Below are 15,743 nucleotides of genomic sequence, written 5' to 3'. Positions count from 1 at the left end.
CCAGGAATAGATTTCATCTCCTCCGTTAACCCTCTTTCAAACCGAAAGTAGTTCAAATTAGCCATTTCTGGTTTCGATGTTTATCGCCAGAGAACGAAAACAGTAACAGATAGGGAAAATCGGTCATTTGCAAATGATTCAGCGTCTCCGGGAAACATATTAAGAGTATCCACAATACTCCATCAAAACCAAAAGTGGCACAAATTTACTACTACTTCCGGTTTCAATATTGATTTCAGTAAAGTGAAAAAAAAAAAGATAAAAGGTATCAAAAAATAATTTTTTACAATCGATTCAGAGTCCCAAGAATAGGTTTCATTTCCTCCGTTGAAGCTCTATTCAAACAAAATCAGTTCAACTTAACTATTTCGGGCTTCAACGTTTATCGCCACGGAACGAAAACGGTGACAGATTGCGAGATGCGGTTTCTTGCAAACGATTCAGTGTCCTAAGGCAACATATCGTGACTATCCGTAACACTCCACCAAATCAGGAAGTTGTTCAAATTTACTATTACTTCTGGTTCCAATACTGATTTCCATAGAGCAAAAATGGTAAGAGATATCGATATGTGGCAATCGATTCAGCTTCCCAGGAATGGTTCCCATTAGCGATCTTCTCAAACTAGAAGAAGTTCAACATTTATCGCCGTAGAACAGAAACAGTATGAGATAGCGACAGTTTTCTGCAATCGATACAGCCTCTTAAGAATATATGTATATGTCATCACAACCTGTAACACTCTATTGAAACCGGAAATAGTTGAATAAACATCTGGTTTCAATACTGATTTCCATAGAACAAAAACTATCAGAGATATCGAAAATCGATTTTTCGGAATCGATTCAGTGTCTTAAGAATAGGACCTCTCTTTTCCCATAATCCTCTATCCAAGACAGAAGTGATTCAAATCAACGATTTTTGATTTCAACCTTTATTATCATAGAACAAAAGCAGTAAATGATAGCGAGTAATGGCTTTTTGATATTGATTCAGCGTGCGAGGAACAGGTTATATCTTTAGACAGGTATTAGAGCAAAAACGGTAAGAGACAAGGGCGGATAGGGCTACCGGGCGGTGCCCGGTGCGCCCCCTCCACGAATCGCCCCCAAGATTCAACGTATAAAAGAAAATTTCATACTGAATGGACCAAGCTTTAAATCGTGAAAATCGATGCGGCGTCGTGGAAAGAAGGCAAAGCTTTTAGAAGCAGATACTGACCTGCAAAAAGATCACATACCTATTTAGTGTCTCTAAACCTTGAATACTTTTTATTTATTTATTTCATTTTCCGCCATAAGAACTTAGCGTTCATGGCTTCGTCAAGAGATACAGTTACTGTTACAATTAATAATAATAATAATTACAAGAAAAACGCTACAATTAATAATACAATTATTTAAATATATAATAATATATGCATCCGACTTGGCCTAGAATCTCTTCTCAACTGCTCTCTCACAGACAACTCATGGCTACAAGCATCTCTCCCTGTGGATCACGGAGGTCTAGGAATTCGTCGAGCCCTTGACTTGGCCACTCCATCTTTCCTTTCATCCATGTATAGCTCTATGCCTTTGATCACTTCTCTTCTTCGCCAGGATATTCATCAGGATTCAGAAGCTGAGATAAATGATTGTATCTCCCAGTGGATATCGTGCGGCGGATTCGATCTACCTGAATTTGATAAGAGAAGTTTTCAAACTTCATGGGACGCTCCTCTTACAAACTCCAGATTATCTTCTATTCTTCAGTCCTCCACCAATCCTGAAGATAAGGCACGTCTTCTTGCTACTTCTTCTCCTGAAGCAGGGGCCTGGTTACAAGCTACCCCATCTTCATCCCTAGGGCTACATCTTCCCGACGAAAGTTTTCGAATCGCTTGTGCGTTACGTTTGGGAGCAGATGTCTGTGAACAACACCAGTGCATGGCCTGCGGAAGTTTAGTGGATAAGAAAGGTATACATGGCCTATCATGTGTTCACAGTGCTGGCAGATACTCTCGACATGCTTTCATATATTATACATTTTTTTTTTTTGAACGAGAAATTACCACTTATTTCAACTTATTTGTCTAGGATCCGCTGTTAACGATCTAATTATGAGAGCCCTCATCTCCTCGGGAACGCCTTCCGTGAGAGAGCCAATGGGATGTAGTCGCTCTGATGGCAAGAGACCTGACGGAATGTCTTTGGTGCCTTGGAAACGAGGGAAGGCTTTAATATGGGATTTTACTTGTACCGATACCCTAGCCCCCTCTAATCTTCCTTTATCTTCCACAAAAGCTGGGACGGTTGCAACTCGCAGGGAACATGAAAAGAAACGAAAATATAACAACCTCTTGGACAAATACCACTTCGTCACCATAGCCATCGAAACTTGTGGGTCCTGGGGTCAGGAAGGTCTAAACTTCATTAAGGAAATTGGACACCGCATAACTATTAACACAGGAGACACCCGAGCTTCATCCTATCTTATACAAAGAATAAGTATGGCGGTGCAAAGAGGGAACGTAGCAGCGATGCTAGGAACTCTCCCTCCGGGAAAAGCTTTGGACGAAATTTTCCTTTTGTAATCACTCTCCTCTCATTTATGATATTAGTCTTAGGAAGTAACTTGTTAGAAGAAAAAGAAAAAAATATGAAATAGTTCTTGTTCATGTAGAGTTGACAATTTATATCTAAAATCAGAATAGCATATGTGAATTTGTGTGTATAAATCCTAGACAAATAAGTTGAAATAAGTGGTAATTTCTCGTTCAAAAAAAATGTATAATAATATATGAAAGCAAATTTCTCTATTGTAATTGTATTAACAGTGAATGATATGAAACTGCCAGGATTAATGTATAAATCATATAGAAACGAATTAAAAGAATCTTAGATATAATATATATATATATATATATATATATATATATATATATATATATATATATATATATATATATATATATATATATATATATATATATATATATACTAGCAGCGTTCACCCCGCTTCGCTGCGGTCACCTCGGAACGCAATAAACTTTGTTACTTAGATAATTTTTACTTTTTCGCTTTCAAGTGATATGATAAAAACCATAGTAGATTGCAGTAAATGTTAACATTATATCGCCTGTCATTTATGTTAACCCGCCGAGTGACACGGTCATGCGGGTTGCATATAAATACGTTTATTTTTACCTATGATGAACTAACAAAGGATTTGTACGTTATGGACACTTGAATGGTCAATTATCTCAAGACACTGGTAATTAAAAATTAAAGTGATATGATAAAAACCATCTAGGGTCCAAATCCTAATAACCCCCCAAAAATGAAAGAAATTGGTTCAGCCGTATTAGCGTGATGAGGGAACAAAGGATTTGTGCGTTCTCTTTTATATATATATATATATATATATATATATTTATTTATAATAATGCAAAATATATACGTAACAATAAAACTAAAAGTGTATTTTTAGAGAAAATATAAATCGTATCTTGTTGAGCTGAGCGAAGCGAAGCTCTTATACTCGGGTTAGCCGTTTGATTGTCCGCGAACTCCTCCTAGACCGTTTGGCAAATCTCAACCAAACTTAGCACGCTGATAGAGTATGTCGTGCTGAGTGACAACATAGGTCGAAATAAAAAATCCGATGTACCATCGAGGAATACAGTAATCACCGAAAAACGCTTCCTCCTAGACCGTTTGGCCGATCTCAACCAAACTTAGCACGCTGATAGAGTATGTCGTGCTGAGTGAGAACATAGGTCGAAATCAAAAATCCGATGTACCATCGAGGAATAATCACCGAAAAACGCTTCCTGATTACGTAGTTTAAGCTCGCTCAGCTCATTTCATTGCAATCGGGTATATCCATTGCATTCCTAGTTTTATATATTTCAAAATTCAAATAAATCTTAATATTCACATTACCAAAGATCACACTGAAGATATTCTTCTAAACCATAGAAAAGATGTTTAAGTACAGTAACTTGAGGTGCCTTTTAAATTGCAAGTTTGGCATTCGTTTGACACGATCTGGTAATTTATTATAAAGTTTTATTCCTATGTGGTGTAACGAATTTTGAGTTCTTGTTAGGCAGAAATTTTGTATATGAATATGATTGGTTGTTCTTGTGAGGTATTGGTGTAGGTCCGAATTGAGTTGAAAGTTACTTTTATTCATATGTATGAATGATGTTGTTTCGAGAATGTATATACACGGCAATGGTAATATTTTAAGTTTCTGAAACAGTGATCTACTTGGTGTATGAAACGGAACTGATAACATTATTCGTAACATTTTCTTCTGCATTGTAAATACTTTCTTCACATAACAGTTATTACCCCAGAAAATGATTCCATACGATAGAACTGACTGGATCAATCCGAAATAAATTGTTTTCAAGGTTTGTGTAGTTAGAATCTTACTAACTTTACGTATAAGATATATCTTCGCGCTTAGTTTCCTCAACAAATCATTCACGTGATCATCCCATGTTAACTTAGAGTCTAGTTTTAACCCTAAAAATTTACAACTGTTAAATACCTGTATGAGTTCCCCGTCTATACGTATTTGATGTATATTTAGAGAGTTCAGTTTTCCTTCATTGAAACTCATTATAGTTGTTTTCACTTTATTTAAGTTAAGTTGGTTTGCTTTTATCCATTCTGTAATTTTATCTGTCATGTTCTTAAATATGAAATCCTCGGTGCAAATGTTATTTGGAATTTCAACTAAAATGTTTGTATCATCCGCAAAAAGTACGCTTGTGTTTGGAACTATATTTTCGGGAAGATCGTTAATGTATATAAGGAAAAGTAGGACCTATATTGATCCTTGTGGAACTCCGTGCCTAATGTGTCTTACCTCTGACTTGGTTGCACCTATTTCTACATATTGCATGCGGTTAGTCAAATAGGATCGGAACCATAAATTAGCATGACCTCTAACACCATAATACCTTTAATACTATCAACTGCTGATTGCCCACAGACTGAACACAGTATTGAAGTTAGCGATCCTACCTCATCTGCTACGAATGCTACTATCAGAGTGGAAAATGAGCAGAAAAACTCTAGTTTCATGAATGCTGAAATTAGTGCTCCCACCACATCAACTACGAATATAACTGTCAGAGTGGAAAATAAACAAGAAGATTCCACTTCCGTGAGATTAGTGTGCTTCCAACATTAGCTACCGATTGTTGCTGTCAAAGAAGAAAGTGAACAGAAAATCTCCATTTCTAGTGATGTCAATTCCGAAGTCAGTGAAAACATTGGAAACTGTGATGCAACAGGGAACAGAGCAACGAACTTTTTCATACGTACACAAGAGAATGATACCCTAAAGTTTTTGAGTTCCATCCCATCAACCAAAATAAGGCATACCCTTTAATCCTGAGTTTGCTTATAAACCAGAGAGAGCACCAACATTGTTTGGCTGTCATATTGTCCTGTGTGGGTGTGTGGCCCCCCCTCACTCCCATTCCATTTTAATTTTCCAGTTCTTCTTGGCTGAATTGGAATAAGGCTCCATGTACTGTACGTTAACGTAAACTGTGTTATGGTTTTATTTTTTTCTATGAGTTGGAAGTCCTGTGAGTGGTGACTTGTGCTTCCTGTTCACCGAACAAAAGGGATGTGATGTGGTCGTGATGTTATAGAATATAGTGCGATCAAATCAAAATCAATCGAAGAACATTTTTACTAATTTCAATATTTTAATCATCTTATTATAATAGAAAATACGTCTAAAGTTGTTCAATGTATATATTCCTTGTAAAGAATGCTTCTTATGGATATTTTCAAAATATTTTTCTGTCGTGACTAGCGCAAACTTACTGACCCTTAGTCTGAAAGGCGCGAAGGTGTGCTTGCTGATGATGGCTGTATAAACTGTCCTGCATACTGTATGTGGCGTCCATCAAAAAATCTAAGATTTCCTTTACCATCGTTGAATATATTGTGAATTTAGTCATGTGAAGACCAAGTAAAACCTACATAAGTGATTAAACGTAAAAGTTTCACAAAATCAATGTGCGTGTGTTGAAACAGCGCCTAATATGCAAAACAATGAAAATCCACGATGTATAAGTAAGGAATCCATGCAGGTAAAAGGTAGATTGTATTCACAGTCGAGAAGCAATAACCAAAACGGAGCCTAAATCATGACCATTCGACGGACAACAAGAATCAATAAGAAATTTCATAGCTGAGAATAACTACATGACCCCCCCCCCCAAAATCCATCAATCTACAGTGCAGCAAAGTGTGGTGTGAATAAATAGGGTGTGTTGAATGTTAGTGCATCGTGTAATGTAAATTCTAGCCGGCATCTACAGTGCGTCATTTTCTTTAAAGAAAGAAAAAAATCAATTATATATAATTATTTCTTCGTATAAATTCCAACCCAGATAGCAGAAACAGCTTGCCACAAGCATGATATAAGCTTGTCGTGACAAGGATATAAGCTTGTCCCAAGCTTGTTACGACAAGTCTGTAAGCGTATATCAAGGCTGATTCAAGCGACGAAGTTGACAGGCGACAAGCATATTGTAGGCTTATACTGTAAGATTGTTTCAAGCTTGTCAGCTCAAGCTTATTACAAACTTGTTACATAAAGCATGCTACAGGCTTGTTACCTCAAGTTTATTTCAAACTTGGTACGTAATGCTTGCTCCAGGCTTGTTACCTCAAGTCTATTTCAAACTTGGTACATAATGCTTGCTACAGGCTTGTTACCTCAAGTTTATTTCAAACTTGGTACATAATGCTTGCTACAGGCTTGTCACCTCAAGCTTATTTCAAGCTGTCCACTTCAAGTTTAGCACATGCTTAATCTGTCTCGTTTATTGCAAGCTTCTCAGTAAAGCTTGATACAAATTTATTTCCGCACGTGAGAAAATGATTCATCTGCTTGGCGACATGTATAATGTTTGATGTGAAGGTTAGTATAATGTTCAATGTGTAAGTTACATAAATGATGGTGTGTATTCTTTTGCCATCTGAGGTGTTTAGATATTGCCATCACTTTATTGGCAATATTTTAAATATATATAGGGGAAACCATACCATACTTACTATTAATAGTAAACATAGTAGTAAGCTATGGTTTCTGCAATATTTTTAAAAGAATGCCAATAAAGTGGTGGCAATAACCAAACACCCTCAGATGGCAAAAGAACACACACCATCATTTATGTAACTTACACACTGAACATTATACTAACCTTCACATCAAACATTATACATGACGCCAACCAGATGAATCATTTTCTCACGTGCAGAAACAAATCTGTATCAAGGTTGACACTACTGGGCCTCACATCAAATCTTATACAAAATGAAATTAACCTCATATAGACAACAATCCTGCAAAAATAAACGTAAAGGTGACGACGAAAGAACTGTTAAACCTACATAAGCAATGTTCTGAAAAAGAATAGTTGTGTTCGGTCAAAATGAAAGCAAAATAATGTATACTTTCACAATTTGTATTATGCTTCTTTCCTTCGTCCATTATGCGTCTTTGCAGCACGAGGTTCAGGTTTACTTCTGTTGAGTAACATTATTGAAATATCATAGTAAATTATAAATCCATGTCTCACACAACATTGGTGTTGAATATATACCCCATACTCCAGTCTATTGAGATTAGTATCTTATCTCAACATAGAAAGCAACACTTTTCCTGAGTTCCTTGGTGAATATACTATGCGACCTGGCAGATCAGTATCCAATTAGTTTACCATTAACCAGAGTTTGATGTTGAAGTTGAGCGTCCCGTTTCAGCACGAAGTTTTACATGAGACACTGACCTGTAGAATCCGAACAGTAATGCGTTTAGTGTTTGTAAGGTCTTCCACTGGGAATCGACCACGACCCTAGGCGCACCAAAGACGTACACCACTAGACAAGCGTCAAGGGCTAAGCAAACTTTTAAATTATCAGATTTCAGGAAAGAAAGAAATATAAATTAAATCCTAGAACCACTGCTACACAGGGTGCGAAATACTGAGGATGGCCATTCCCACACTTCAAAATTTTGGAAGAAAATTCATCCTAAATAATTTACTGGAGAGATAAGGTGACATCGACACTGTCAGAAGTATACAAACTATTTACAGTAAATCTGTGCAGTTAGTGGACAACCTAGTGGATAAGCATTATCCCTAACCTTACATATATCAATAATTTTGGATGTTCAATATATGAAATCTTCATTTCAAAACTTTCCAGTGCATTTTTTTTACTTATTTATTTACTCCTATCTCTCCCCGATCATAACTGTTATGATTTCGCATCCTGCTGCTACATATTTGAAATAAATTATCCCTACATTCTACACAACAACTGATATAAGGTTCCATGAAAACAACCAGCTTGTATTACAATGTTATTTATTGAACTTATTTACATATTTTGTATTATTTCTAACTTATTTCCTTAATTGGGTTCCTCAACTTCAACGGTGTGACCTTCCACTACAGGTTTTGAATTTCTTCGTTCTCTGCAAAATAACGATCATAAATACGTACTGAAAAACATGTAATTGATTGCACAGTTAAAAGAAAACATTCATATTGTTTACCTTATAAATACGCTCTCATTAAAATAAATTATTATTCTTTGAAGTAAGTGCCACACAAGGCAACAGAGTCTGGCACTCGTTTCTCAGATCTGGTGATCCATGGCTTGGAGGCACTCCAAATATGATCTCTATAGCATTACGGTAGAATTTTTTATAGTGAATTAATATTCCCTAATCGAGCTCACCTATTCAGATGTTAGATTTGTAGTGTGACACTTCTTATTCAAAGTGTCTTGACTATGTCAAATACAATATAATTCATCTTCCCATACTGAAAATTAATAAAGTAATTTTAAACACTACTATACATAAACATTACCCAAACACTCTTTCGGTTTAGCGGCATCCCTTATATTCTACATTTTACGTTTTACAGCCTTATTTGATTAAATTTTGACGATCACTCATAAGAAACACTTGAAAGGAAAGAATCGCGTTTGTTACAATTACAACATACTCTCCCACAGTCTGATATTAAGTCGTCTCGGGATCGCACGAATCTGTCTGGGTCATACAGGGTCAGGGATCTGACTACTTCGGGATCACGAGTCACGAAGTATGTTACTCGTTTCATCACTGGTACCACTGCATGGTATTTATTCACTTTACCTATTTCAATGTTCTAGTGCCGGTAAATTTTCAGTAAAGTTTTTTTTTCCTAGCTGAAAATGTGCATTGTTCTGTGAGAGCATCAATTGAGATAAATACACAAAATGTCATATTGACTCACTCGGTACTGTTGTATAAGCACGGCGTTACGAAAAACAAACGAAGTAATCACTGATATAAGAAATCACTGAGAGATGGAAGAACAAATATTTACTTATTTCTGTAATTTTCTCTCCATGCCTTGTATGAAATGCAATCTGATCTCACGATTCACAGGAAAGATAGGTCATAAGTGTGTGAACCTATATACCTTGTATTCTTCACGGAGCAACATAAATGACAGATGATGACCTACAAGGCGTTATCCTGCGTCACGTACAACAGAACGCGTGGGAAAGTGTAGTTCGCAATTCACAGGAAACGTGTAGAATTTACTAAAGTAGGCACCGTGTACACAGACAACTTCGTACCATTTTGCAACGAGTTTAGAACATACCTTAGAGGTTCAATGAAATATTTCTCTTTAAAAATAAAAAATAAAAAAGTTACTGGTGACTAATACGTAAAGAGGTGTTGAACAACAATTCACTGGAATTATTTGTGACAGTAAAACAAACGGATTTTAATCCTGAGCCTTACAGCGGAGGAATACATCTTTGCAACGTTTCATTCTTTCAAAACACAAGAATCACTGATAGGAAGACATGCATATTGCCTTCATCATACATATCAAATGAAGAAGGGATGACTCATTACCGTAAATGTAACACTAAGTTTATTTGACCCATATTCATGGAACGTCGTGTCGGAGTCATTAGCGTCGTTTCACAATTCATTATAGAGAAGTAATAAATACTCCTGCGACCTATCGACCTAGTTCTTTATATCCCATCTTTGAAAGCAGAAACATTTCTCAGTGTACATGGCACAAGGCAGGAAAATCACTTCATTTACTTCAATCCAGTCAAATTCTGAATGCATTTTAAGACCTATGTCTCCCTATTTATTTTCCTGGTAATTTGTTGTTGAGTGTTTACGCATACGCATACTTTGGCGTGCTCCATCCTATTGAAATCTTTTTGTCTTTGGGGGAAAAAACTACTCTTACTTTTTAAATTTATTTTTTTATTACTGCCACTGCTGAACGAAGTCTTTATCTTGTGGATAAAACATTAACCTTTATTTCTTGTATAATTTTAGTGTTGATTACTTCTTTTTCATACTGAATGAAGTCTTACCTTCCCGAAAACTCGGGAATGTCTTTGTAAGAGAGAAATGTGCATTTACTATTATTTTGTCTTTTAACAAAACTTTCTAACTGCTGAAGTCTTTATCTTCTAGGAAAAAAAAACTGTTTCTTGATTAGTTTTAATGTTATTTTACTTCTTTTCTATCTCCTGAATGAAACCGTATCTTCTGAGAAGGAAAAAAAAACTACAATACCATCTGTATCTTAATTAATTATAGTACTTTATTGCTTGTTTCTATACTAAACGAAATAATCTTATCGTCTGGAAGATTCTGCAATTGCATATTTCTCTATTACAATGGCATTGCAGAGTTTTCCAGAATGTAAGATGATTTCATTTACTATAGAAAAGAAGTAATTTACTCTAATCAATCAAGAAAGAGGGTGGTATTGTAGTTTTTCTCTCATGAGATGAGTTCGTTCAGTAGATAGAAAAGATGTAAAATAACACTAAAATTAGTCAAGAAAAAAAGAGGTTAGTTGCTTTCTGTTTTTCATGCAGCATGTAGGAAATGTTTTTAGGAGGCAAATATAACAGTAAGTGCCTATCTCTCTATTACTCTGACATCGCAGTTTTCAAAAAATGAAATTTCCCGCAGTATAGAAAAGAAGTAATCAACACCAAAATTAATCAAGGAATAAAAGTCATTCTTAGAAAAAAAAAAGATTTCATTCAGCAGATAGGAGTAATCAAAAAATAAAATTAACAGAGGTACTTTCTTCCAGAAGACAAAAAATAAAAATGTAAACAGTAATGAATCTCGATTTTAGTTAATATTTTCATCCTCCGAGGAAAGTAACAGGCAAGTTGCTAAATTATAAAGGATAATAAAATAATAAATACATACAAGGTAAACATTTCATCTCATTTCACTGTGTACTAATACATGAGTGCGTAAAAATGAACTCATCTCGCTATATAAAATACAAAGACCTAAGTGATTGAGTGACCGACAGATCTTTGCACAGGCCAAATCGCTTAAGATAGACAAATTAAATATGAACAGTACATGGGATTTGTTACGTAGGATACCACTAAGGAAGGATTTTTGCAAATTCGACAGGATGGGGAGGAAAATAGGTGTGGGACGTATTTTTAAAATATGACCATATCTCCGAATTCCTTAAGGTTACAGACTTGAAATTTGATATTCGGATGTATCATTTCAAATAATTTGACATATTTAAGCGGTTTTTGATATTTTAGTACAAAGGAAAAAAAGAAAAAAAGGTGAGAAAGAAAAGAAAAGGAGTGAGGATCACAATTATTATAAGATGTCAAAATCTCTGAATTTATGAAGGTTTGAAACATGAAATTTGGTATTTTCATATTATTTAAAATAAGTAGATAAGAATTTAAGCGCTTTTGAAATATGCCTCGGAGGTAAGAAAGGGGGGTGGAAAGAAAAATGGATGGGGATTATAATTATTATAGTAAAGTATTTAATTCCTTAAGGTGAGAGATTTGAAGTTCAGTATTTCCATTTCTCATTTAAAATACTTTGCCACGTGTTTCGGCCCTCTTTTTTCTTTTTTGACATGCTAGTAAAAAGGGAAAGAAACGATGTGGAGAGGAGAAAAAAAAAGGTGGGGATTACAATTATTCTAATAAAATGTCGGTATCTCCAAATCTTTTAAGATTTGAAATATGGAAGTAACTTCTCATTTAAAATTATTACAAAAGCGTTTTATGATACATATCCTAAAAGGAAGAAAAAGGGAAGGATTACAATTATTATAATAAGATGTTCATATCTTGGGGTCCGGGAAAGTAAGAGGCATTGAAACGGTGGAAATCTCTTTTTCCTCCAAATCCACCGAATTCTATGCATATGATATTGATCTAGTGACCTATAGATGTGAGAAATGTAGTGAATACAAAACGTATATGTAGAGAAGAACGCGTCCATGGACTAAGTTGCAGATCCCTGGCTTATTTAGTGATGGTAAGAACTTTCCGATATCTCTCGTGATTGTAAGGAAAATAGGTAAAACTATACTTACCTACGCAGTAGTCTAGGCTCCGCCTGCTGCAGCCAAACACCCAATACTTCCTTCACCGTTTCTTCTGTTGCGACGGTGTACATCTTACGAACAGCAGCTGAAAAGAAAGATAGAATTTCAAGCAAGTACTAGCGATTTTTATTCTTTAAAAAAAACAAAAAAAAACTGTCATTTGAAATAAATTTCCCTCTTAAATAGCTTTACGGAATTATGGTATGGTTTGTAAACATGGATACCTAGAGCTGAAACTAATTCCTATATTATTTTTCAAGTCACCTAAACTAGGCCCCTATTTTGTGATTTTTATGTAAGGGTACTATAGAAAGTTATCTTCCACCACACTTTTGGTATATTATATAATGGAAAAGTTACATTTTTCGATACAAGTGTAACAAGACTTTCTTCCGCTGCCCTTAGTGGTGATATGGTTTTGAGTCAACGTTTAAAAGTCACCTTAAATAACACTACAAAAAACACATGTGTTTTGGCTGACTTCGTTGTCACGAAAAATTGAAAGATGAAGTCGGCAGAAAGACGAAAGTTTGACTATTCGCCGTCTTGAAAGCCTGCAACTTTTCTCTTTTTATACTGGAATTATGGTAACTTCGAAAGCTATGTTCTTCTAGTGTTTTATCTGCGTTCCAGTGTTAGACAAAGAGCTCTGAAATTTTGCACCTTTAAAATATCGGCAGGGGAGACAGTTTGGCATACTATGTAATACTACCAGACTAACAGTGTTGCCAACCCAACAAAGTTATATTCGTGTGGTAGACAGTATCAAATTTACAGGTATACACGAAAAGTCTGGTGCAAAATTATACTTCACAGTAGTGATTCCTACACTGTACTTCAATTTAAATTCGTTGACACTATTGACTTTATTTAGCCCTGGAATCATTCCTACCTTGGAATTTTATTTGGTTTTAGATTTTCCGTACACCTTACAAATTCTTTTGAATGCTTTTTCAAGCAAAGATTTGTTTAAATATGTACTTTGCCAGTAAAGCTTTGTTTACAACATAGAGTGTTGGATCAGTTATTGAATTTCCTATACATTCTACACAGATGTTATATTCACCCAGTAAGGGTGAACACATTTATATATTTTACTACTTCACAGTAAAAGAATCCTAAAGTACTCAAAGCATACTTTATTCATGAAGAATTACTTCTGATTGCTTGGGACATACTAATATGAGAACACACGTCCAGTACGAGAGAAGTAAGACTTAATAATTAGCAAACTGGAATTTTGTATGGTTACTAGCATAAATAAATAAATGAAGTTAAATATTTCAGTACAACTTTTCAAATCAACTTACTGTTGATCTTATTGCACATTTGGTTGGATCCAAAGGTGTGCTTTTTTGCTTCATGATCCTTGGTTTCCTGCCAGAGTAGGAGAATTCCATTGCGAGTTTGTCGCACAAAGTTCTTCTTATTGCATTGTGAGCGAAACCTTTTAAAATCCTTACCACCAATTGACAGTAATACTTTTACCTGAAAGAAAGGAAAGTATTTAGATCTAATGCATGCTGAAATCAAAAAGAAAAGCAATATATATAAGGGTCCGTATTGTTGTTTTTCTACCAGTGAAAAAAAAAAAAAAACGAAGCATGAATGAAACTAGATTAATTTTTAGATACCGTAATGTGAAGTGTGAAAAAAAAGCGTGGGGTTCTGAGTTTCACGGAAGGCCGTATCAAATGGGCTACGTGACTAACAAAAACTGTTTGCCTGGGATTTATTTGGTAACTTTCAGCTTTATATCGGAATAGCGGTTATTTAAAAGGACCATTGTCCGTTTGAATTAGAAAAAAATACTATATATATATATATATATATATATATATATATATATATATATATATATATATATATATGTGTGTGTGTGTGTGTGTGTGTGTGTGTGTGTGTGTGTGTGTTGTGTGTGTATGTATATGGAAATTACATTCACTTCCAAAAGTAACAAGTAACAGTGGGTTAATCAATGCTGCCAACAAGTAGTGTCAGAAAATAGCTAAATGACGCACAAAAACTAGCTAAAAATGGCTATACTTACCTTAAATTATAGGTAACAGAATTTAGGAATAAAGGAACTAAATATTTGGTACTTTAAGTCTACTAGTTTACAAAGATGTTCTAATATTATTTATCTTTTGATATCCTCAAATCAAACAGTTTCACAATACAATTTGTTCCTTCATTGACTAGAAGTAATAAAATCTCTTGAATTATTTTCAACTTCTAATGCTGGGTATGGCTTCATAACACTATTGATCTATCACAAAAATATATACATGCACATGCACGCATCTCAACAAGAAAAACTCCACCCAAACTAAAAATACACTAGAAACTAATCAAACAAATTGACTATGGAGAAACCAGATCCAGGAATCCCAATTTACCGTGACGGATAGGTGAGACTGATAAAAGATATCTAATCTACTGTGACAATGTAAGTGCTGTTGTAAACAAAAGAATTAGAAAAATACCAAGATAAACTACTTTTTTTTAGGTTTTTCATATTTTCTAAAAAAAAAAAAATTGATTGCAAAAGATGTAATTGCCGCTATATTAGCAAGTATGAATGGCAAGTTGACCAAAATTATAGTCCATAGCTAATGCACATGATAATGGCTAAATTGGGAAAAATGGAGTTGATGCTAACATTGAGTCAAAAGAGAGATGTTCCAAAAAGACGTAAATTAAAAGATATAACAAAGATTTGAAACCTGCTTCATAACTTGTACAGGTTTGATAGGATACTTACATATTTCTTTCCGAAGTTAGGTTCTTCAAGCTTTCTCTCAAATGTTTGAAAATCATTCAACGTTCGCAGAGGCAGAAGGCCAAGAAGTTCGGATTCTTCGTTTATGGACTCTGCTTTCACACTCATACCATTACTTAGAAGTGTGTCGACCTTCTTCTCGACGGAAGATACTCTTTCACTAAGGTCAGCTAAAGTAGATTGCATTTGGCCAAATACCATTCTGATATCTGCAATAAATTTTAGGAAATATTGTTTTGAAGGTGTTAATATAACTAGAAAATATATTATTTCACAAACCATTGAAATTATTAAATGTACATTCATGTTCAAAATGATTGTCGCATATCTATAACTGTCTTCTTGTAAGAATATAATTTGATAATGATTTTGCAGGATACTTTTAATACCGATACTATGTGTATAATCGAGAAATGTATATTTGTGGAAAATTTTATAGGGAAAGAATTATAAGCACATAAATTAGAATGAGTAAAACAAATGGTCAAGAAAGCTTTATTT

General features: G+C 34.8%; 1 protein-coding gene across 1 annotated transcript; it reads right to left on the bottom strand.

Annotated features, from left to right (window-relative positions):
• Positions 1-8,378: 8,378 nt before the first annotated feature.
• Positions 8,379-15,451, bottom strand: LOC145683846 (uncharacterized). The gene is made up of 4 exons (XM_081755445.1): positions 15,225-15,451; positions 13,771-13,948; positions 12,449-12,545; positions 8,379-8,505 (listed from the first exon to the last, which is right to left on the bottom strand). The coding sequence occupies exons 1-4, from the start codon at positions 15,441-15,443 to the stop codon at positions 8,442-8,444; spliced, it is 558 nt and encodes a 185-aa protein (XP_081611571.1). The 5' UTR covers positions 15,444-15,451; the 3' UTR covers positions 8,379-8,441.
• Positions 15,452-15,743: the final 292 nt, after the last annotated feature.

Source organism: Thermobia domestica, chromosome 4, assembly GCF_964235325.1.
Source record: "Thermobia domestica chromosome 4, izTheDome1.hap1.1, whole genome shotgun sequence".
Taxonomy (NCBI): Eukaryota; Metazoa; Arthropoda; class Insecta; order Zygentoma; family Lepismatidae; genus Thermobia; species Thermobia domestica.
The sequence above is the reverse complement of the archived record's forward strand: the minus strand, read 5'-3'. Positions and strand labels throughout refer to the sequence as shown.

Excerpts from the sequence above, each read along its gene's own strand:
- LOC145683846 (XM_081755445.1), bottom strand. The coding sequence starts at position 15,443 with ATGGTATTTGGCCAAATGCAATCTACTTTAGCTGACCTTAGTGAAAGA. Across the intron at positions 13,949-15,224 it reads CTAACTTCGGAAAGAAATAT|GTAAAAGTATTACTGTCAAT; the intron begins GTAAGTATCCTA and ends CCTTTCTTTCAG. Across the intron at positions 8,506-12,448 it reads GAGCCTAGACTACTGCGTAG|AGAACGAAGAAATTCAAAAC; the intron begins GTAAGTATAGTT and ends GTTATTTTGCAG.